This window comes from Corvus cornix, chromosome 1 (assembly GCF_000738735.6).
Source record: "Corvus cornix cornix isolate S_Up_H32 chromosome 1, ASM73873v5, whole genome shotgun sequence".
Taxonomy (NCBI): Eukaryota; Metazoa; Chordata; class Aves; order Passeriformes; family Corvidae; genus Corvus; species Corvus cornix.
In genome coordinates, this window is record NC_046332.1 from 5,171,996 (window position 1) to 5,195,804 (window position 23,809).

The following is a 23,809-nucleotide window of genomic DNA, read 5'->3' on the forward strand; positions in this document are numbered from 1 at the left end:
AGCCAGAGGCTGGTACAAAAGGTGAAGATGGAAGAAGATACTGTCCAAGAATCTTGCAGTGCTGAGAAGCCCCTCCTGAAGACTCTTGTCTTTCATCAGTCTTAAAAGCATTACCTTCTGTCTTGCTCCCTGATTTTTCTTTCATAGCAGCCCAGGACATTTAGAGATCCCTCTTTCTGTAACTGCTGAGAACTTCCCTCACCCTCCTTCTGCTCAAGAGTCATTTCAGGCTGATATGAGTTGGTGGTGTTTCCATTATGCTGTGCTTTCCTCCATCTGCTGAGCTGACAGCAACCAGCAGAGTACTTGCTGCTGTTCCCAGGCATTTCTCTCTGGGTGTCTCAGCCAGTTAAACTCCAGAGCCCACCTCTGCCCAGGGCATTCCTGGGAAGCAGCCTAAGTGAAATGCTTCATGCTGGCAGTTTTGCCATTTACCTACCGGGTAGGGAGAGGCAGCTGGGAAGCCGGCAGCTTGCAGAGCCTTTTGTACTCAGGTGCAATGGTGAAACAAGGACAGAGTGGGAAAACTGGAGCTGTCCGTGGCTCTGGGGATGGGAGTGTGTCCACTGGGCTTGGCTCTCACTCAGAGGCTTCACCAGTAGAAGGGCTGCAGACCCTATAAATAAAATGCTGAATTCTGCTGGAGTCAGTGCTATTGATCCTGCACTGGAGACATTGTGGAAACTTCCTATTTACTAGATTTTGAGACTTATTTTCTTTACTGTTTTGAGTGGGTTTCTTAATGCACTGCTTTGATGTACTGTGTGCCTTTGGGTTAATGATAGGTGCTCCAAAAGCATCTTCTCCTTACTTTAATGAGATATTTATTTCCTGAACAGTTATTTTTAAATGCCCACGCTCTTCTGCAAAGGATTTGGGGTATCCGGCAAAACTTGGAGCACTTTGCCCTAGGAGTGTGGGAACCTAGAATGCAGAAAATATTTCTCTGCCTGTTTTGAAAGGTTTTACCCCCCTGGACAGTACTGTTTTTGACCTTTGTGCATGGGAAAATTTGCCTAGCCTCTGAGAAGAATTTGAATCTACAATGGTGGGAATTAGGTGATAGAATATTATGTGAGATTATCACAGGGTGAAAAATCTAGAGTTTTTAGGTCTATTTGCATAGTAAATAGATAGAAGTATAAAACCTCAAAATGGAGGCTAAGTTGTAGTTAAAAGCTTCTTTCTCCTTCTTCACTAACTCCATATTTTGCAGCAATAGTGTTTTGGGATGATTGGATACAGAATTCCGCAGTTCCTGTCTATGTGATTTAGGAACTTGTTGGACACTGGTAAAAAAGTGAAAATATCTTGTGTTTTAAGCTTTCGTTGGGTAATTTACCTTTAAAAAGGCTGTGAGATCTTGATAAGTCATCTTCTTGCTGCATCCTCTGCTCTGTGCTATGTCTAAGCCATGCCAGTGGCTTGTACTCCTTAGATAAGAATGAATAAACACCTATCTGGAGACTGAGAAGCATGAAGTCCCATTTGCCTCCTTTTCTCTCCTGGCAAAAATCTACACGTCTCCCCCATCAGGGAAGACAACAATTAATGACACGGACAGCATTATAGGAGACCTGCCTGTATTTTGGAGGAGTCTGAGCTTTCCCTTCTGACTGTAACCACCAGTGGTGTGTCTGTGCTGCTGAGATCAGCACATATAAAAATAAATACATTTATTAAAAGATTTTAATACAGAGATACCAGGCACTCTCATGCTGGTATCTCAGCTGGTTGTGCATGTCACATTAGCTTCTCCAGACTAGCTCATTGCTACACAATTGCACTTTTTGCAGTCTGCAAAGCCCAGGAGTTTCAAGGAGAGCATTTCACCTGCCTTTTACTTACCCTCTGTCCCTCAAATTACCACCCCCTGAACTAGAAGAAACTTGAAGAGGAGAGATGACCATAGCCATGTAAGTAAGAGGCAAAATTGCAGAAGTACTGTAGAAAATAAACTCCTCAAGAAAACAGATTTGCAGAAGTGGACGTTACCTTGTTTTATCTATGTTACCTTGACCAGATGGCAGAAGACTGTCAACTGTTTGGCTGAATTTGCTTTATTCATCTTAATTCTGCTTTCCTCAGTCTCTAGTAAAGGAGGAGAGCAGGTGGTCCTTGTGGCTGGGGAACTTGGACTCCATCCTGCAAGAGCCAGACTGTGCCTTTCATTCATCATGAGAGTGCCAGCTTCAGAGTAACAGTTCTGACCTGCCAAAACCTTGTTGGAAGAAAGTAGCTTGGAAATATGCAAAAGAGCCACCACCCTTCCTTCCAGCTTCCAGAAATCCCTCCAGCTCATGCTGACTTTGTGGCTCACTAGATGGTTATTGTCTGCTGAAGATGTATGTTTGTATAACATTTTATGAATAATTTCCATGCTTTAAAGAGGACTAATAGATGAAGAAAAGATTTCCACTTAGTTTGTATGGGTCTGATTTTTTTTCCTTAGATTTCAAAACTTCTTTTCATCTGCTTATTAGCCATCCTGTGTCTCTGAGTAATCCACATGTGAAGGATGTGATTCTCTCCTTCCCTGTCTGTGCATCAGGATGCTGGTGTTTTCTCTTTGTCTTTCCATGGGAACTTAAGACCCAGACTTGGGCTGAACAGGAATTTTGACTATAATAATAGGGAGTAAAGCCTAATTCTCTGCTTTCTTTGGTACATTGCTTGTGAGGGTTGAAATGCCCTGTTCCTGTGTGTTCAGCAGAAAAGTGGGGTTTGGACTCAGATTCTGCTTGCAAAGACCATCTCCCAAGTGTGTCTTGGTCTGTGTTGTCTTGCCCTGGAGGCAAAAATAAATCACTGCTGAGCCTAAGGAGCGGGCCAGAAGGGGATATTGAAGTTGTGGTCATGGGCTTTGCATCTCTAGGGACAGGTTAGGTGCCCAAAGGCAGATGGGAGAAAAGTGCTTGCAGGTCTCAAAACCTTCATTATTGAATAAGTGAAGGAAAAACAGCTCTCATGTGCACACCTTGACCTCCTGTGTGATCTCTGCCGAGTTCTTGAAGCGGGGGCACTAATCTCTGAAAGCAGCTCTTGCACTCTTATCTCCTGGTGTTGCTTGTATAGTCGAGGTAGAGGAGAATGAATCCTCCTTGAAAATTGATTTTTGAGAGGGGTGACTTACCTGACTACAAAGCACCACAAACATTATTATAGTCCAGGGGGAATGTGGCCTGAAATGTGTTTTGAAATGATACTACACGACTCTCCCTGTTCAGCTGTTGGTATTGCCTGCCTGCCTAAGTGCACTAGGTGGAATGAAATCAGGCTTTTCAAAAAATTGGAGAAAAGAGGATTTTCTAAGCTTCCTATTTCTGTCGTTTCTTAACTTCAGCTTCAGAGGTGTAAAACATTAAGACAGCGTTGCCTGCACAGCTTCGGAGGAGCCCAAGCTGAGTCAGCTCCGTGTTTGCTCCTTTCTGCTTTCCCTGCCTGTCCTGCGGGCTCCAGGAGGCGGTGGCTTAGCAGGTTGCCCTGTGCCGGTTTAAGCCCCAGCAAATTCCCACATGCCTGCTCTTAGCTCACAAGTGCTGTTAAGTAAAACACATCAGCTTAACCCTCGGTGGAAGAGTTGCGTGCTGATGCGCTCTGCCCTCGTGTTTGCAGTGGCTTAGGCTTGCCTTAAGCTGTGGTAGCTCGCTGCTGGTGCTCGGGATCAGCGGGAGAGCTAAACCCTCACAGAGGTGAGATTGTGGAAGAGGGAGGGAGGCAGAGGAGGGATTTGTGGTCTGTCTCACCTTGGCTTGCTGCTGGAGGTTATTGCCTCCACAGGTGAGAGGCCGTGTGGTGCACAGTGGTCTGCAGCCCACCACTGCCCTCCCTGGGTGCCCTGGGCGCTGCTTTGGAGGGGTCTGTGGGGTGCTTGGTGGGACTGGGCTGGGCCGGTAGCCTGGCCAGGTGTCACTGAACACAGCAGCTGGGGCAGGGACAAGTCCCAGGGCCAGCGTCACCCAAGGCAGAGCCAGGGTGTGAGCGTTACCTTCGGGAGAGCTGTGAGAGCTGGGCAGTGCCACGGTGTGCCTGGGTCGTGTCCGGGTGTGCTGTGACCACAGAGCCCATCCAGGAACCACCTCCTGTCAAGTGCTGGGTAGCAGAGCAGGGACATTCAGCCTGTCACCAAGCACAAGTTTCCTTGTTGCAGAGATGCAAACATCCATGTCCTTTTGGATGTCATCTCTGCCACCTCCTCAAACCTATTTTTTACTTACAGCCTGATTTGCACAGTCCCTGCAGAGAGCGTCTACCTCTCAGAGCAGGATTGCAAAAAAAGCGTGCATGTGTGAGGGAGTAAAGGTTTTCCTTCCTGAGCTGGCTGGGAGATGGCAGCAGGGATGAATCCTGTGCTCTCTGCCGTGCACCCAGCTCATGGCACTCCTCGGCTGCCTCTCCGTCCCCAGCGTCTCTGCCCTTTGGGCTGCTGTCGTCAGGGTTCGCTCCACTGACACTCCAGATAATTTTTGCTTAATGAACAAATGATGACTCTCACTGCTGGGTGCTGCCTTGTCCTTTTACCACCCCTTTCTGGTGTCTTCTCTTTTCTTTTTTTTTTTAAATTTTAATGAGGTCACTTGAACTTTTCCACCTAAATTAGCTGTCCTAATAACCAGATGCTCCTTGGGATGCTTTGGGACATGGGTGGATAGAGGAGAAGGAGCTTGTTAGTAGAAGCCTGGAGTCTGCTGTTGCCCAGAGCAGCTTTAGTTGAGGGCAGGGGCTGGGAGTGTGCTCCCAGCACCTGCTGAGCTGCACCCAAAGCAGTCAAGGGAAGGGGGCCAGCATTTTTGGAGGAGCATCCACTCAGAGAAACGATCTGAACAGCACTGTGCTGGTGGGGCTGGAGTGCCAGAGCAAAGCCCAAGGGAAAAGGGGAGGGCAGGTGTCCTTTTTCCTGGAGCTGAAGCACTTGTGAGAAGTTCAGAAAGCTTCAAGTCTCCCAGGTCCATCAAGCACCAGCCAGAACTGGGGCTGAGCATGTCTGCTCTCCCTGCACATGTGCCCTGGGTACACAGGGAGGGGGTTTCTGATGGGGTCCTGAGGTACCTGCTGCCAGCCCCTGTGGGTTTGTGTGGGGCTTGGGAAGCTGCAGGAGAGCGTTGCTGTCCCGTGTGCCTGGGGTCGATGCGCTGGCTTCTGTCCGTGACATCGGAGGGGTCTCACACAGGTTGGATGTGCGGCTTTGTCCGGGAAGCGCCTCCTGCAAGGCACATCCTGGAGACACGGAGCAGGTTGTGCAGTGGGATCCTCTGCCACTGCCTGGGAGGGAGCACGGCCTCAGCCGGGTAGACTGGCCACGTGACTAGCGGAGCCCAAAGCAAGCATGGAGAAGTTCAGGCCCTGAGTCGGAAAGCTGACCTATTTTCCACTTTTTGCATCTTCTGTCTGATTCTCTTCTCCCCTTTCTCCTACATTAGTTACTTCTGTTTCCTTTTTTTTTTTCTTGTGCCCTTTCTCACTTGCTGCTTGAACTCACCCAGTTGCATTGGGAGATGCATTTCTATTGGCATAATCATTCCAGGCAGTCGTTAATGTACCAACAAGGATACCATTGTAATCGGAGGATTTATTACTACTGCTGTGAAACAACTGCCATGCTGTATAACTTAACTCTTCAGCTCCCTTCCTGCCTTCTGCCAGCAGCTGAATCGGTAGCAAACTGCCCTTTTAAAAAAGCTGCAAGCACACAACCTGGGGATGTGTTATTTTATTCTGTTTTTTTCCTGCTCTTACCACAGAATGCTTCAGTGGTACGAGTGCAAGTGAGTTCAGTGCTTCACCATCCATTTCTTGATTGTGTTCCAACTGAAAGTGACTTTGTTGTTAAACTTCTCATTTAAAGTAAGACTTAAATATTTCCATGAAGATGAAAAGTATATTTTAACTGCTTTTCTTTGGACCACAGCAGTAGTACCGCTTACCCCTGCAGGACCTGGAAGGGAATCCACTGTTTCAGAAAAGTGTATGATTTCTTTTTCAGCTTAGTTAAACAATTGCTAGTCTTTTATCTGTCTTTAACCATCCTTATTTTTCAGTGCAGATGGGGCTTTGCTGAAGGAAAGTAATCCCCAAACAACCAGACTATTAATACTTGTTTTTCCCCGTGGTACTCAGAGTCTGTGGCTATATGTTGGTAGGCAAGGAAGAGAAGAGGAAAAGTTCTGCACAGAGGCCCTGTGCCCTCAGTCACGGTGAAAATACCTCTTGGGTTGGTAGGTTTTCCTTCTCATATTCTGGTCTCAAGTAGGAGAAAAGCTTTGTTTCTATTGTTGCTGCTTGTAAGTTCCGACCTTGGGCAGCGGAACTTACAAGCAGCAACAATAGAAACAAAGCTTTTCCTTTTCTCTGCCTGCAGCCACCTGCGAGTTTCTGGCTGCTACTTACAAATTAGATGAGCTAAAGAGATGCTACCAGTGGCATGATCAGCTCAGGTATTTTTCCACTTGCAGAGGTGACATTGAGGGTCTTCATCAGTTTTGCAGCATAGCACGGTGTGTGTTTCCTCCCTGCTGAAGGCGCTACACGTGCTCGTGACTGACAGGGAGGAGTGCCTGGTGTGCTGCAGCAGGTATGGATCAGCATGTACAGCTAATTGCCAGGCACGAGGGCTCCAGAGGATTACACTGCTAATCTAGATACCGCTCCTGCCTTATCACCTCCCCCTCCCTCCCGCCGCACGCCTGCACACGTACTTGGATCCTGTACGGAATAGGAATCAGTAGTGCTGTGGGGGAGGGATGGAAGGAACATGGATCCCTGAGACCTTCCAGTAACTGGGAGACAACAGGTCCCTTCCAGCTCTTCCTGTGGCATTGGAGTGTCTCTGGTGGCAGACCCTCCCTCCTTCTCTGGGATGGCATGGGTGGCCACAGGAGGGTTAGCAGATTTTGCAGAGTCTAGTAACAAAGCGCTTTGTTCGTGTTCCTCACATTCCCACCCTTGCTGCCGTCCAGGTGCCTTCCAGTGCTCACCTCTGGGTTCCCCAGGGTGGCTCTGGCATTGCTGTTCCCCTTGAGCAACTTGTTTTTGTGTTGAACACACATCCAGAGGGGTTTTGGAAGGAGATTTATTGGTGCTGAGCTGTGATCCCTGCGGGGCAATGAGATATTGTGGGGCGGATGGAAACATAACTCTTGCTCTAAATCCCTGCAAAATCCAGGGAGTATGTCTTAGCCAGAAACAGCTTCTTAGGAGCATGGAATACATGTATTTGTTCTTCTTAAATAGTTCACACCTGATACTTGGTAAGCTTAGCTTTCTCCAGGTGGTATGAAGCAGGCAGCTGGGGACACAGGGTAGCACCATAGAATGTCTCTAAAGTGTATCAGTGGGTAAAAGCTACGGGGAAATCCAAGGGAAGAAGAGATTGGTGGGTTTTGCTTGCTCTGCAGTGGCCCTGAGATGGCCCAGCTGTATTGGGGAGCCTATCTAAGTTGTTTTACTCCTGATCAGCCTGAAGTGTAAAGCTGCTGTGGTGCTAAGTGATTTTCACGGCATTGTTTCACCAGCTCGAGCTAGAGAGCCTCTGGCTCCCAGCCTGATGCTCCTCCTACATCGCTTAGCAAGGAAAGGGAGTCTCAGGCAGGTTTGCTGCCTTGCCTGGGAGTAGAGAAAACCTTGGTAGATCTCTGCTTTGTTTTGGCTCATAAAAGCTTTGATAGCCTACCCCTTGGAGGTGTTTGGGGTTTTGGAGACCCAAGGATGAACCAGAGCCAGCCTGGGGAAAAGCGAGACACCTGGATCATCCTTCTGTGCGTGGGCAGAGTTCAGCACAGCACTGGGAGCTGCTGGAAATGGAGCCTGTCCTGGGGCTTGGAGAAAAGTGTGTTGAGATGTGCACACCTGGGAACTCCAGTCTCTGCTCCCTGCCTGTTTTCTGGGATACTGCAAGCCAGTTCCTTGTCCTGAAGTTAGCCATAATTAGCTCACCGAGTCCTCGTTGATTTCGTGTTATTGAGGTGTGTGCATTTGAGGTGAGTTTTACTGGAGCTGGGTGTGCAGGCTTCCTGAGGAGGGGTGCCCGGGCCAGTGGGGAGCAGCTCTGAGCTCCTCCTCCTGGTCCTGGCAGCTGGGCCCTGGGACTCTCGCTGGCTGGGTCCCTGACACCCTCTAGTGGAAATACTTATATTTAATATTTCAGGAGCTTCCAAAACTTGATGGTGGTTGTGAGCACTCTGTGCTCAGCAGCCCACCCATCACTGAGTACCCATCCAGTGCCCTCTGCAGTGACCTGTGGCTTGGGGACTCATAGGAAATGCTGTATTCCTTGCTCTGAAGTGTTGTAAGTACAAGCTCGAAGCTGTCAGCTGTGACTGGCTCAGGGATGGCGGTAGCACACTAGATTTGCTCCCAGGAATTGCTTTTCAGTCACTCCTCTCCTTGTCCAGCCTCTTGCTGCCAAACCTAACCTTGGTGCTGGAGAGAAGGGAGTTGTGCTGACACTTGCAGAGGGTTGTGACAGCTGCAGAGATGGGCTTGTGTTGGGGGATGAGGAGGAGGCAAGGCTGGTGGATGCTGGGGGAGGTGCAGAGAAGGCTGCCTGGATGGCACATTGGGAAGAGAGGAGAAACAGGCAGGAGCTGGGTGAGAAAGAGAGAGCAAAAGGATGTGTCCTGCAGCATCCCACTTGGCTCTGATTCAGATGTGGCTCTGCTCCCTTTCACACAGGGAGGTGACTCTCATCTAAGCTTGTCCTTGCTTTCAAGTGAAGCTCAGCCGGCAGAGTGTCCCCAGAAGTCCTGCTGCTTCCTGTGGCAGGTGGCTGCAGGATGAGCGTGGGCGGCTGGCAGCGTGATGGCTGGCAGTGAAGCCAGGGCTCCCAGGTGAGCACTGTGCGGACTCACTTGTGTCCTGGTAAGCAAACTGATGTCTCTGAAACCTGAGCAGGGTGACTGGCTTGGGAGGAACTTCTCTTCCAAGAATGCACCTCCCTGCGTGCTCTGTCCTGCCCTGGCAAGCACCTCTGCAGTGTTCCCTGCTTTCTTTTCTGGCTGTGACTTCCAGCCCTAGTCTGCTCCAGCTTGATGGGCTAAGCCATGCCTAAGGGCTAAGCTAAGCCCTCCTGTTACACAGAGTCACAGAATGGGTGAGAGTGGAAGGGATCACTGAAGGTTTCTAGTTCCATCTCCCTGCTTGAGCACATTACTCAGGATTGTGTCCAGAAGGCTCTTGAGTATCTCCAGAGAAGGAGCCTCCACAGCCTCTCTGGGCAGCCTGTTCCAGTGCTCTTGTCATCCTCACAGAAAAGAAGTTTTTCCTCATGTTTCTCTCCTCCTACTGTTCAGCACTGCCTGGCTGCATCCTCCTGACACCTGCCCTTTGGATACTTGTATACACTGATGAGGTCCTCTCTCAGTCACCCCTGACTGGTGCAGGCCAGTGAGTCTGTGCCTTGGAGCGGTGCATGAGCCCCAGCAGACTTTTTTCCCCACTGTGGGAGTCCCCAGTGCTCAGTGTGCTCTTGAAAGGAGTTGTGACCTGCTGCCATGTTCAGCTGCCTCTTGAGAATGGCATTTTCTCTTCTCCTACCAAGTTCCCCCCTCCCTGAACATAGTACCCGAGGCACGTCTTGCAGGGTAAATAAAACAGCTGTTTGTGCATTGCTGGCCAAGCGTGAGAGTGGTGGTGTGGAGCACAGAGCCTCCCCACTGGCCCAGCCACCTCAGGGCTCTGGCTTGTTCCTCCCTGATCATCTAATCCTTCAAAAACTGGGCTTTCATTTATCAAACAGGTCTCAAGTCCTCCTGGTTAGGAAGGCGGTGCTGACCATCTGGGAATACATGTCTCTGCCATGCCGATGTAAGACAACAGCCTTAAGGCTGTGTGCAACCCAAAAGGTCTCACCAGTTCCTCTCACTGGAGGATCTTGGTTGGCTCTTTCAACTAAAGTAGCAGGAGGAATGCAGCACAGTGTGTCAGGTGTTACCACAGTTAAATTACAGCTTCAACCACATGCCGACACCTCCTGATTTTCCTCCAGGAGTGCACTTTGCAGAAACCTGCCTACATGGGATAAAGGATGCTAACCCTCCAGCCGGGTTATGACCTGGAAATACAAAGTCATGGTTCCAACTGGCAAAATTAAGTCTGTGCTAGCCTCCAACCTGCTCAGGGAATGGTGTGGCAAGTGCTTGCCTGAGGCCCAGCCTTCAGACAGGCTTCCCAGCATTACTCCCAGGAAGTGGGCAGCTCCACGTCTGGCAGGCCAAGTGCCTGTCCCCTCTTGGAGCATGACCTGGCTTGTCCTGCAAAGCCAGACAGGCTCCTGGGGTCAGCAGCTCCCTGAGCTTACCCAGAGAGTGGCTGTGCTGCTGAGCAGGGCCGGGGGGCACACAAGGGATCTGGTGGGGTGCGCAGGGCTCTCAGATCCGGGGAGAGAGGACAGGCACGTTTCCTTCTCAGTTACCTGCTTTCACCCCAGAAGGTGTTACACAGAGGCTCTGCATTCAAAGCATCTCCGCGGGAAAGTCACTCCAGCAAGATGATGATGAGGCTTAATTTATTTAAATAACATAAGAGAAGTTGTAAGAGCCCATGGCTGGAGGGCGAAGAGAAAGGAGCTGTGCATCTGTGGAAATTACTCAGTAAGGGTTGAAATGAGAAGTTTAAAGCTGCTTGTGCCGGCAGCGTGAACTGGCAAGGTTAGTTGTGGCTGTCACCACTGTTTGGGAGGCAAGGGTAAGGGGAAAGGTGAAGCAACCAGAATCCTGGCCGTGGTCTGCCAGAAGCTATTGCCAGTGAGCAGGGGATGGGAGCTCCAGTGAGAAAGATGAGGGGAAGGGAGGGAGCAGAAGATGCGGTGGCCACAGGGACAGAGACAATGTCTCAATATAAGCAGCCTTACAAGGTACTTTTCCTGTTGGGCAGTAACCTGGGTGGTGAAGGTGTAGTAAAAGAAAATGCTCCTATCCGGACTGGATGTGGGAAGGTTTTCCTCTCATTTACTCCCAACTTGTTCCTTTTTTTCTTTGCCCTCTTCTGATTTTGACTTTCCTGCCATAAATAATCCCAGTGGTTGTCTCCGCTGCAGCTCATTGCTCTCTGTAGCAGTGCCTGAATGAAACAGATGCAGCTTCTGGCAGCTCAGCTAATTTTGTCAAACCATCCAGTGCTGTCAATGAAACCAAACTGAGATATGTTAATTATATTCCACTGGTACGTGGCAAAACCGTGGGCATTAACAGGCTCGCTAACACTGCCTTGTGTGCAGAGCTGGGGAGAAGGTTTACTTTCTTCTTTCCACGTGATGTTTCTTGAGACAGCAAAGTCTAGAAAGGCTTCTTTATTAAAAAGTCTTATCTTCTGGTGGTAGAACTTATTGCTAAATCCAAGCAAGGTTGAGGGGGCTGCACTTTTTGGTTTTCTTCCTGATTTTAGCAGCTATACTTCCTTTCCTCTGGTTAATCATCTGGAAAAGTAGCCAGCAGTTTTATTACCAAGTGCCTTGGCATGGCTGTGTCCTGGGAGCCAGCACTGGTTGGGATGCAGTTGTATTGCTGCCCTTAGAGGAGACAGTTCCCTCTGAATGCAGAAACCCCTTCCTTTGGCCTGAGGGGGTCATTAACAGATGAAATTATATAAACAAAGGAGAAGGGAATTGGATCTCCTGACTTTTTTTATAAGGAAAGATTAAAGGAACTGAGTATGTTTGTCTTGGCCCCATCAGTGACTGAGGAGGTGTGAAAACCCTGCCAGGGCTAAGGAGTGGCTGAAGGATGTGGGCAAGAGGGGGGTCACAGAGCATGCTGGGGGGCACGTGATGGAGGAGAGGCTCCTTGTGACAAAATGCCTTGTTGGGAAATTAAATTAAATCGTGCTGCTCTGCAGCGTGATGGAAAATCTTGTTCAGTTGTTGAGGCCCACTGAGCAGGAATTTAAGCACCACACTGGAGTTTGTGCTGCAGGTCATGGTCTTTCCCAGCCAATTTTCCTTTTCTTAGGGGCTAAATGTGAGTTAACACAGCCTTGCTAATAATACTTAATGTTTAATTGCAGCTGTAAAAAGAAACCTCTCCCCCAGCTCTCTTTTAAGACGTTTGGCCTTTACACTCAGCATTTCGGCATTGCTAACTCTAGGCCGTTTGTGTCCCTCTCTGCTGCAGTGATCCCCGACTCGCTGCGGGTGACAGCGGTCCCGCAGACGCTGAGCAAGGTGGAGCACGACTCCCTGGAGCTGAAGTGCGAGGTGTCCAAGAGCACAGCCCAGCACAGCCACGTGTCCATCGCGTGGTACCGGCAGCGAGGCAGCGAGGCGCCCGTGGAGGTCATCTCCCTGAGCCGCGACTTTGTCCTGCGCGCCGGCAGCGCCTACGCCCAGCGACAGGCCACGGGGGACGTGCGCTTGGACAAGGTTGGGGAGACCACCTCCAAGCTCACCATCTACAACCTCCACCCGTCAGACCAGGGCGAGTTTTACTGCGAGGCGGCGGAGTGGATCCAGGACCCAGACAATTCTTGGTATGCCATGACCCGCAAGCGCTCCCAGGGCGCCATCGTCAACGTGCAAGCCACAGGTCAGTGTCTCCTCTGCCTTTTCTCCCTTGGCTGGGCAGTGGGAGGAGATGGGAAATGGGGCTGTGCATTGTTAGGTGGCTGGGGTTTGGCTCCCTGCAGCCAAGGGAAGTGTCAGCAAAGAGCAACCAGGGGACACCAGGGCATCAAGGGGACTTGGGTGGCAGGCGCTGTCTCCTGGCATGGTAAGATTTGGGGCTGACACAGAAGCTAAAACATAGGTCTTAAGCACTTGGTGCTGGCACAGACAGTGAGGATTTTGTTATGTGAGGAGGTAAGAGTGACACAGCAGAGAATAAAACTAAAAGTTTCAGCGAGCACTTTTGTATCACACAAGATCCATTTACAAGTCAAAATTCTCCTCCTAGCCCACAGCACAGGTTCCTGCCAAGGATCTAAAGACCCATCTGAGCTCTTTCTTCCTCTCTGATATCTCCAAAGGTTCTGCCTCTTGACTCCAGCTGAGCAGGGCATGAGTAGGACTAGGCTCCAGGTCATATTGCACAGTGGTACTGGATGCTGGTGTCACATCAGAGCTGCTCCCTGGAGGAAGGGGCTGTGACTGAGGAAGCCTTTGCTTGCTCTTTGCTTGATGGGCAAGAGGGTGCCTCTCTGGCAGCACAGCCCATCTGGTCTCCCACAGCAAAAGCAAGTCCCTAACCTTTTACCTCTGGATGTGCTTGTCTGAGTGATGTTGGCCATGCAGGGAGTAGCAAGTTGTAAACGCCTCACATGAGCTGTGCTGGCTCTCCTGGTGGGCTTGGCCATCCTGACACGAGTCGGTGTGTCTCTCTCTCCCCAGATAAGGAGTTCAGTGTCCGGCTGGAGACAGAGAAGCGGATGTACATCGTGGGGGAGCCGGTGGAGTTCCGGTGCATCCTGGAGGCGCAGAACATCCCTGACCGCTACTTCTCCATCTCCTGGGCCTTCAACAGCTCCCTCATCGCCAGCCTGGGACCCAACGCTGTGCCGGTGCTCAACAATGAGTTTGCCCAGCGCGAGGCCCTGGGCCAGCTCAAGGTGGCCAAAGAAAGTGACAACGTTTTTGTGCTGAAGATCTACCGGCTGCGCCTGGAGGACAGCGGCAAGTACAACTGCCGGGTGACCGAGCGGGAGAAGACCGTGACGGGAGACTTCATCGACAAGGAGAGCAAGCGGCCAAAGAACATCCCCATCACTGTCATGCCACTCAGTAAGTAGAGACGTGCCCATCCCCTCCTGGGGGCATTGCTGTACTGGGCAGCTAGCTGGGGAAGCTGTGATGTACCTGGAGCGTGGCGGTACAGGAGAGGGAGGATAAGAGTACACATGCTGTGGAGGCTTGGAATCCCAAGTGGCAAGATGTATTTTTGTTGTTGGGAAAGGGATGAAAAGGAGGGATGTGTGTCAGGTTCATAGGTGGGGAGTCATGCCCCCACCTTGCTAATGACACCAAGCTGGCAGTTCTGTTCCTGAGCTAAAGGTACATGTGACAGCCTCTGACTTGCTCCTCACACCTCTCTCCTGGCCTTGCTCTGCAGGGAGCTGGGTGCTCTGTAAACTATTCAGCAGGCATAATGGGGAGAGCAGCTTGGCCTTGGTGTATCCTAAAAGCTGCTAGGTTCCTGCAGGCTGTTATGTGATGGTGATTCAGCTGTCTTGCAAGACAGCTGTACTGGGAGAAACCAGGTGTACTGCTGGAGCCCCAGTGCTCTTCAGCACGGAGCTCTGTCCTGGTCACTGTGTGTCAGCCAGCTCTGGTGAAAACAACTGAAGGCTTGCCTTGCATGTCTTCTATATGTGTCAGATAAACATGATACAGAAATAACAGGTTGAGAGGAGAGAGTCCACTGACTCATTCCTTGTTTTGCTCTCTGAAACTCTGGTAGCTGTGGCATGGTGAACCATGCATGGGTTGCCTAGGCTACCATGGCAATGGGCTTTGACCAAGCAGAGGGTAGCTGCAAGAGGATTTTGTGCTATATTTGCCTCCTATCTCCTAGATTGGTAGGGAAATGCAGCCCTTTCCTCTAGCTTTTTTTTCCCTCCTCATTTCTCCAAAAGAAATTCTATTTCTTTTCTCTCCTACCGATATTTGGTCTCATTTGTTTGGCTTTGAAAATTACTCTAGCTAGAAATCTTGCATTGGACAAACATCTCAAATGTAGTGTTTCTAGATCCAGCCACCTTTCAGACAGATTTGATTCTTGCCTTTGATAAATCACCAGCTGCAGGAACAAATGTGATGATTTTTCAAGGGTGCTAAGTGTCCATAACTCTGATGGAAGGCAGCAGGAGTAACCAGCACTCAGTATCTCTGAGAAGCCAGCCACAAAGCCTTACTTCTCTGGAAAGCTCAAGATACCATATTTTTTTTCAATGTTACCCAACAGCGATAGCTACCTATAGTATCACTAGCAGTGGGAGTGTGGGAGAGCTTCTCCCAAAAGGTGTTGGTAGGAATGGAAGTGGCAAGATGGTGATCAGGATGACGTGAACTGAAAAAGCCACAGGGCGCTGGAAGCTTTTTTTTTTTTGGCAGAGCCAGTTGCACACAGTGCGTATTGTAGCAACAGAAATTCCCTCAAGTTTTGCTGAGATCCCATCCCGGACCTGTGACCAGAAGACACGGCAATGTCTCCCGAGCCGTAGGCAGAGAGATTTCTCCCAGCTTTGGCCTACACCTGCCTTGAGTGTGCAAGTCACCAGGAGCAGCTCGCTGCCCACCAGCTGTTTTTGGATGTGGTCATGCATGAGATTAAGACGTGCCTGGACCCAAATGCGTGGGCAGTTTCCTGCACCTGGTAGAAAGCGTCTCTGGCCAGCAGCGTCCTTCTTGCAGCCCGAGCAGTGGCGAGTGTGTATCATCTGCCCTGTGTGTATGCGTTTCTCTCCTTAGAGACCAGCATCTCCTTGGAGATAATCAACAACGCCAGCAATGTCTTGGAGGGAGAGAGCCTGCGCTTTGGCTGCAACGTGCGCTCGGGCCTCGGGCCGCAGAGCCGCCTGTCGGTCACCTGGCAGCTGGTGGACAAGCTGAACCGGCGCAGCGAAATCGTGCGTCTGGACCGCGAGGGCACCCTGCACCCCGGCCCCGCGTACGCAGAGCGCAGCAGCTACGGGGGCATCCAGGTGGAGCAGGTCCGGCCCGGCTCCTTCACCTTGGAGATCTTCAACAGCGTCAAGGCGGACGAGGGCCACTATGAGTGCCGGGTGGCCGAGTGGACACGGACACTGGATGGGGAGTGGCAGATGGTTGGGGAGCGGCACACGAGCACCCCGGTGTCCATCACTGCTCTGGGTGAGTACTTGAGGCGTGGGGGGCCCTGGGGCCATGGTCCCCATGTGCCTGGCCGGCCCGCAGAAGGTCACCTGCAAATCACTGAGGCTGTTCTCAGCGTTCCTGCCTTTGCTTGCCAGCAAAATGGAGGCACCCAGCAGCCTGCCCACAGCTCCTCGTAGGTTGGTGCAAAACGCCTGCATGTGCCGTTGTGTGTGTGGGCAAAGTCTGAGGGGTGGCTGTGGCAGGAGCAAAGCAGGGGATGGCTGAGGAGAGGGATAGGGCTTCCAGAGTCCTTCAGAGGAGAGAGGCTGCCCATCCCATGATGTCTCCTGCCAGTACTGGAGCTGGGTTTTGGTCAGTGCAGTGGTGGTGCTCCATTGGCAGCCTGTGGGCGTCGAAGCCTCCTTGCCTGCCGTGGGTAAACCTTATCTCTGCTCACCGGATCAGGAGCACAAAATGCTGGGCATCTGTTGGCCCAGCCAGCAGAAATGGTGAGCATCTCTGACAGAAAGCATGAGTCAGGAATGGTCCTCGCTGCCTCTGCAGGGAGGCACTGAGCTGCTGCCCCAGAACCACAGTGTTGTCTACAACCAAGCTAAACCAGTAGCTGGGATCATCGCAGCTGGTACTCTGCTCTGCCAAGGGGCTCCTCTATTCAACCACAGTGAAACCACATCACTTTAGGAGAGGGGCAGGTAGGGAGTTTGATATTTTGCATGGATTGTGAGTTACTTTGGTCCTCTTGGTCTGGTTCCAAAAGTGATCTGCAGAAGGCTGGAGAAGGGATGAGTGCTTCTGTGAGGCCACTGGTTTTCAGAATGCCAAGGCTGAGACAATCAGGCAGCTCTATTGAAAGGTCGAGATAGGAATTTTGGCAGGAGGGTGGGGATCGTGTGGCTTTTCTTGGTACTCTGCAGTGTTCATCTTAAGCTTTGACAAGATGTGTGTGAGACCATACTTAAAAGTCATTTTGTATTCTGATGAAAATCTTGCTTTTTTCCTCCTTTCCTCTCCTTTACTGTTGACCTCCTTTCAGAGGCTGTTTTGTCTGGAGTTAGAAATCTTTCCTGTATAGCTTCCAAAAGCAGGTACGGATGTTCTTTTGTAAAGAACTAAAGGCAAATTCTCATCTAGTTTCAATAGTGTCTTCCTCATGAGGTCAGCAGCATTTGGCCTGCTACAAGTCCCAAGTATCAACCCTTCCCTTTACTCTGCCACTTGTAAAAGCGTTGTGATTAAGCATTGGGATTTTAAAATGTGTCACTTCTACTCTTGTTAAAATTTAAGATGCTCAGAAGTGCACAGCAGTTGCAGAAGATGTGATGGAAAGGTGGTTGTCCCACCTCCTCTGCTCCTCAGTCACCGGCTGTTGAGCATGTTCTATCAAGTCCTAAGAAATTCCTAGGTCTCTTCCTTTAACTAGCAAAGCTGAAGTAGCTCATAAAAATATAGTAGAGAAACTGTTGAGTATTGCTTTACTGCTGAATCTGGTATTTTTTTGTTCAGCCTAATGTTTTTGAAATGTCCTGAGAAACTCAAATGCAGGGTGCCAAGAAAGAGCAAGAGAGGTTTATGGCTTCAGAAACTGCTGTTTTAAAAAAAATGCAGTAAATTTAGTGACACATTTCAAGTTAAGGTCTCATCGTTTGCCAGCCTGCTGGGGTAAGAAACTCTAGCTGAACCACACAGATGATGTTCAAACCCATAAATCTAACCACAGGGCGGTTCAGAAACAACAGCCAGAAGTGAGAGATGTGCTGTCAGAAGAGACCAGATGTTCCTGAACTTCTGAGGCTGCTGAATGCGTGGCAGGGACTTAAGTCCCTGGCTGGCCACAGAAGGATGGGGGGGAGGGAGTGCTGTATTTTTGTAGGGAGGATTTGCAGAAAATCAGTCCACTTTTGTTCTTTTTGTACCAAACCCCAAAAGAAGGGCTTTTGTTTGTTAACCTAAGTGCCATGACCATGCAGGTGGAGTTGAAGACCTGAGAAACGCACCTGGTATCTGCATGGCTTCATGAAGCTTCCTTGCCCAGGCCAGGGGGAGAGTAAACTTGATGCAGTCAGCTGGTCTTGGTGAAATTAGGTTGGCTTTCTAGGGCCTTCTCTGGCTCAGGGTTTCTCTGAGCTGGGCCTGGTAACACACTTGCTGGGAGCAGGAGGGCCGAAGGTGAGGGCTTATGTGGGGCTGAGATGCAGCAGCTCTGCAGGGGAGGCAGCCTGCGTCTCACACTGCACTCCTGGGTAATCACTGAACATGCTGTGAGAGGCTTTAATCCTGAAGATTGACCTGTTTCCTCAGTAATTACACATCCCAGAGCTCGGGCACGGTGATGCCGTGGGGTCGCAGAGGCACTTGCTGGTGGAAGTGTGCAGATTTGGTGGGCCCCATGCTGTGCCCGGTCTGCCTGCAGCAGCAGGGAGCTCCTGGCTCATCTCTTCAAGCCAGTGGCAGGCTGAAGCTCCATGCTGCCCCAGAAGATGTTCCTTTTTTGCCTGGGCACTGTCTGGGGTCTCTTCAAGCAGTGGCAGCTCTGCTGAGAGCTGGGGTGGTCAGCACTGCAGGGAGAGGGAGAACTGTCAGTCCATGTGGGATGCCCCATGGAGCCTCTGAGGAGGGGGAGCGCTTCTTGGGGATGTTGGCAGAAGAAAACAAGGTCCCTGCTAAGTCTGCTGGCCCACACTGAAGTGATTGGAAGAGAAGAAAATATTTCTCTGTGCAGCTTGGCACAAATGAACAATGGAAATACTCTGACTGAACATGTAAGCCTCACTGGCTTACGGTTGACTAACTGGAATATGTTATCTTTTAATTACTAATAGACTGCTGATTTCAACTCCTCTAAACAAACAAAGTGCTGGGGGTAGACAAGTCAAAGTATATTGACCAGCTTGCAGAGTGGCAGACATGCGAGAATAACTGCATAAAGCTGTCCTGGAGTTGTGACCTGGAAGAGAACAAAAGCTGTGCTGTGTGAAGAACAGGAGCAACCAGCTTCTCTTTCAGTTTGCCTCCATGCTGGGGTTTTGTAACTATTGCCACCTCTATGGTGCATGTTTTGAAGGCTGCTGCTAGTTGCTTTCTTCATTCTTCCTCCAGCTGCAGCAACCAGACACAGACCTGGGGTGGGGGACAGGGTGGGACCCCCTGCTCAGGAGGTGGATGTGAATCCCAGGGGGCTGGTGCTGAGTAGCTGCTCTGCCAGGTGCTGCTCCCTTGCTGTTGTGCTGCTGCATTTCCAAACAGGGTTTTGGCAGCCCGCAGAGGCTTCCTGCCCTCTGGATCTCAGGGGTCTCACTCCTCTGGGCAGAAATCAAGGGCAATCCTGCTGTGGCTGCAGCCCGTGCTCACTCAGGCAGTCACTGCTGCTCAGGCAGTCACCACTCGTGTGTTCTTGCCTCTGCTTTTCACTTGGCCGTAGCAAACGAGAAGCCGACACAGCTCGAGTGGCTGGTTGTACCACTGGATGACCACGCTCTGGCTTTTGCATGCTGACAGCAGGGCCTCCTCAGGCAGGCGTCTCTCAACGCCCTCTCCTCTCTTCCCACAGAGGCCGGATTTGCTGTCACAGCCATCTCCCGCACCCCGGGGGTGACCTACAACGAGTCCTTTGACCTCCAGTGCATCATCAAGCCCCACTACCCGTCATGGGTGCCGGTGTCGGTGACGTGGCGCTTCCAGCCGGCGGGCAGCACCGAGTTCCACGACCTGGTGACCTTCACGCGCGACGGCGGCGTCCAGTGGGGCGACAGGTACGCGGGGTTCCGCACCCGCACCGCCATCGAGAAGGCCGAGTCCAGCAACAACGTGCGCCTGAGCATCAGCAGGGCCAGCGACACCGAGGCCGGCAAGTACCAGTGCGTGGCTGAGCTCTGGAGGAAGAACTACAACAGCAGCTGGACGAGGCTGGCGGACAGGACCTCCAACCTGCTGGAAATCAGGGTCCTGCGGCCAGGTGAGCGCCAAGGGCGCGTGCAGGGGCTGAGGGGCGCGTCGGGGGGACAGGGCGTGTGCTGGTGCTGCAGTGGTCTCCCCTGAGTTAGGACTGCTCTTTGACTGTGATCGTGTTGGAGCTCCTTTGTCCACCTCTGGGGAACTGGGCCCTCTCTTTGCCTCTTGTATGCTATCCATGGGGTTTTCTTCTGGGAAGTGAGGTGGCTGAGCACAGTCCAGTCTCCGGACTGTTCCTGTGAGACAGGTGGTTTTCAGGTTGCCACCTCCATTCATCAGGGCAGACTCTGAAAAGAGAGAAGAATGGTGCAGACAGGATCAGGGAGAGAGACGTGTTCCAACCAAAGCTGCACGTGCACCACAGGTGGGGTGCTGCAGCTCTGGTCTAGTAACTGGGTGCATCTCTCGTTCTAGGACTCCTTCCTAGGGTCTCTCCTGGTTGGGCTTTGTGTTTTTCCTGTCAGTATCCCTCTTCATACTCTCTCCACCTTCCCCAACCCTGTCTTTAGACAGCTCAGGGGATGCTGTGAGCTCCGGCCACCTCACGAGCTCTCCATCATTTTCCTCCCCTCTCTCTCCCTTGCCCTCATCTCCTGGTTAATCTTCTCCATTTATCTTGATTATGCTGCCTTGTAATACATGTTTTACTGCTTGCAAGGTCGAGTTGGTGATGTTCATCATTTTAGCTTACTTCCCTAGGAAACAGTGTTGAATGGATGTGGTCCCTGGAGTAATATGCTTCTTCCCAGCCCTGTGCATGTATATCTGTGTGTGAGACAGAGAGGGAAAGAGAAATCCTTGATAACAGCATCCGGAAGAGAGCCTGTGTGTCACAGCTCAGGGTGGCAGGCAGGACAATTAAACTGTGCTCTGGCAGCCTGTTGTTCTTTCCTGGGGCAGTAACCCTCAAGTGATGCCTTAAGAGAACAAGTTGTCTAGGTCTCCATGGTTTTCACCTCTCCCTGTCTCACAGCTGCTCAGCGAATGACTGCAACACAAATCTTAGCTGTCAGTTCAATGAGCCCTGCATAATGTTTGAGGCTTTACAGCTCACAAGCTGGGATGGAAGAGAAGAGGGACTCCCCAAAGCTCTCCGAGCACCGTGGCTGCACCCTCTCTGTGTTTGTTTCCATGTCCCAGGCGGCCTCTGGGAGCGAGTGGTTGATGTTCTCCATGAATGTGGTATTGGCAGTCCGACCAGGGACTGCTCTGGTTCTCTCTGGTTTTGCAGGTGGCAGAGGGTCGTGTTGTGTCATTCCTGGGTCTTTGGCTGGATAATCTCCAGAGAGGATCCAGGATGATGTGGGACACAACTTCCCCAGACACTTCTGAATGAATGTCCTAGAGCCTTCCCAGTCAAACCTGTGCTGTTGAAGCGGGAGCTGGGTTTCAGATAAATATCCAGGGCTTCTTCAAAAGGGATCATTCAGGACCCCAGAATGATTAAGCACTGAGAGCACTGTCTGTCTAATTCTGTGCCTCTACAGTCACCGTCATGTGAGGTAACTTCAGGTTGCTGTTTGCTGTCTTGCTCCTAGCTTTTCCTTTCCCATTAGCCATGAGTATCTGCCTTGACCCATATGCTTGGGTCACCTATCTCCACTACCAGTCCACTAAGGGACACCACAAAGAAGGCTTGTCTTGAGGTCTTTTGGCAAATGGAGCCAGCATGTGTTTCTAGACTGTAAGATAATGTTGGGATTCTAGTTCCCTCTTAAACCCCTGCTCCTTGTTTGAGTGACTTTTCTATTTGACAGGTTCCAGGTGCAGACATGAAAATAAGTATATGTCAGCCTTTGAAGTGTGTTGAGGAGAGAAAGGTAAATTAGTGGTGACCTCCTTGCTTTGTGAATTCCTGCATCCCTAAGGAATAGGGTGCCAGAGCTTCTCCTGGTGTTGGTTTGCCATTTCAGCGCTCAGACTGCCTCTCCTTGGCACTCTTGCGGTGGGGTGGTGTTTCTAGATGTCATCTGTGCTGGGTGGTTTAGTCACTGCAGAGATGGCAGTGCTGATTTTGAATTGCATGTGTTAATGTGGCTGCAAAGTAATTTCACCTATGGCTATCTTGTGGCAAACAGGTAATGCTGAGGGAGTGCCAGCAGCTTGAAACATCCAGTCCTTCCCTACTCCCAGAAGAAATGAGCAGTATTTTGAGAAATGAAACATGTAGGGCCTGAAGGAGGGAGTAAGAAAGGCAGGCAATGGCAGCATGAACCCAGCTCTGAGTACAAGGTCTGCAGGCAGGAAGGCACAAGTGTCCTGCGTGGCATCTGAGCCAGATTTGACCTTTGAGTGTGACGTTCTGATCCCTCTGGCAGGAAGCTGTTTTAAGGACTGGCAGTGTGAGGAAGGTCCCTAGAAAGGGTGCTGGCTGTGTGAGAGCTTATAAAGAATTTAGGTATCACTAAAGTTCTCCAGCAGTAGCAGTGGGATCTGAAGCTCCCGTTCCTGGCCTGCTGCTCAGTGTCACGCAAGCCTGCACACCTTGGGTTGAAAGCTCATGTGTGCTTTGCAGGGACAGAGACCTGCACTGCTTTAGGGCCAGTGCTGAGTTCTAACTTGTGCAGGCTGGGGCAGCAGTTCAGGCTGGTGTGTGGGGGGCTGTTGGATGTGACTGGGGACCAGACTGGCCAGATTGCCTGTGGTTATTTCATTTGCCTACAATGCAGTGCTCTCCTTTTTACTTCCATATCTCAAGCTGCCTGTTGATTCTTTCTTGGTGAGCTCATGCTGCCGCAGAAGGGGAGGAATAATAAAAGTCTCGGCTCATGCCAGCTGCTTCCCTGAAAGCAAAGCTGGCAGGAGACCATGCACAGTAGTGCAGCCTGAACTTTGCAGTGAGCCCCAAGTGCAGGGGTGGAGATCTCTTTCGTGTTTGGGGCTCCCCTTCCGCTGCAGTATCTGGCCTGCCTCTGCAAACCTGGGTCTTTCGTCTTATTTTTAATAAAGACAGAAGAATATACAATGATTGTTCTGCTTCTGATGAAAAAAAAGCCTATCTCTCCCTCCATCAAGACACCCTCTTTCATTCCCAAGGCCATCATCCCTTTCCCCTGAGGGTTCACCACCATTTTCCCATCTAGAGACATTGCCTGCCTTTTGCCTTCCCCCTTTCCAGGTGGAGAAGAGCATCCAGCATGCAAGACTTAGTGGGCTGGTATGGAATAGCCATGTGGTGATTCCCTGGCACTTGAAGATTTTGTGGGTTTTAGGGGAAGCAGAGGTACAGGTGGTTCCTTTTGAATCCAGGTGACCCTGGAACAGTTTGGATTCAAGCTGATCTCTCAGTACTCTCACTGAGATGCCAGCTGACCTCACTGTTCCATGTCCCCTTCCTTGCACAGCATGGAGGGGAAACCTCTGGGTCCTGCCTGAGAGAGGAAGGTGGTAGATAGATCCAGACAGGTCAAGGGGAAACCCAAAGGCTGTCAGGCAGGCTCTGTTCCCATCTCTTCCTTGGATCTTGCTTCTCCCTGCCAGGTTTCCAGGGATAGAGCACTGAGACAGCAGGTGCTGTCTGGGAGCAGTGCGTGTCCATGTGGTCTGCAGGACTCAGACAAGGGCAGCAGACAGTGCATGACGGGGGCCGTGCTACAATCTAGGCAGGCTTGGGTGTCTGCAGAGGGCTCTCTTTTGGCAAGGAGGCTTGAGCAGATTTGTGCTGGTGTATTAGTACTGCTGTTGTCATTGTGTGAGTTACTGCACTTATCATCCCCCTGCAGCACAAGTGAGGGGTGGTTCGGCAAAGTCCTGGGGTCTGAACACTGGGGAGTCTCTCTGGCAGTAACAGAATAAAAAAGCAGGGCTTTCACATAACATCCCCACCCTGACAACACCTTTTCACCCCTTTCATACTCATGCACCTCCCCATGCTGCTCCCCACCCCTCCATCCTTGCGTTGTCCCTTGTCCTGTTCCTTGGTGACTAATCCTGGATGGGGCGTTCGGGGAGAAGCTGCAGTGGCCTCTAGAAATCTGTCTCCTTGGTGCTGGCTTTTTGACAGTAATGAACATTGGAGGAGGGGTGGGGAGGGACGGCAGGGGATGATAACTGAGCAGGCGCTGGGGTGCTGGCTCCTTGCTG

General features: G+C 51.0%; 1 protein-coding gene across 2 annotated transcripts in view; it reads left to right on the forward strand.

Annotated features, from left to right (window-relative positions):
- The window catches only part of IGSF3 (immunoglobulin superfamily member 3), a 94,830-nt gene that overhangs the window by 49,252 nt on the left and 21,769 nt on the right, over positions 1 to 23,809 (forward strand). The window contains exons 3-6 of one of the 2 annotated variants that reach the window (XM_039555835.1): positions 12,105 to 12,515; positions 13,316 to 13,705; positions 15,392 to 15,793; positions 19,326 to 19,730. In XM_039555835.1, coding sequence (XP_039411769.1) covers positions 12,105 to 12,515; positions 13,316 to 13,705; positions 15,392 to 15,793; positions 19,326 to 19,730 — 1,608 coding nt within the window. The remainder of the gene's footprint in view (positions 1 to 12,104; positions 12,516 to 13,315; positions 13,706 to 15,391; positions 15,794 to 19,325; positions 19,731 to 23,809) is intronic. The other variant, XM_039555840.1, reaches the window with a different exon arrangement.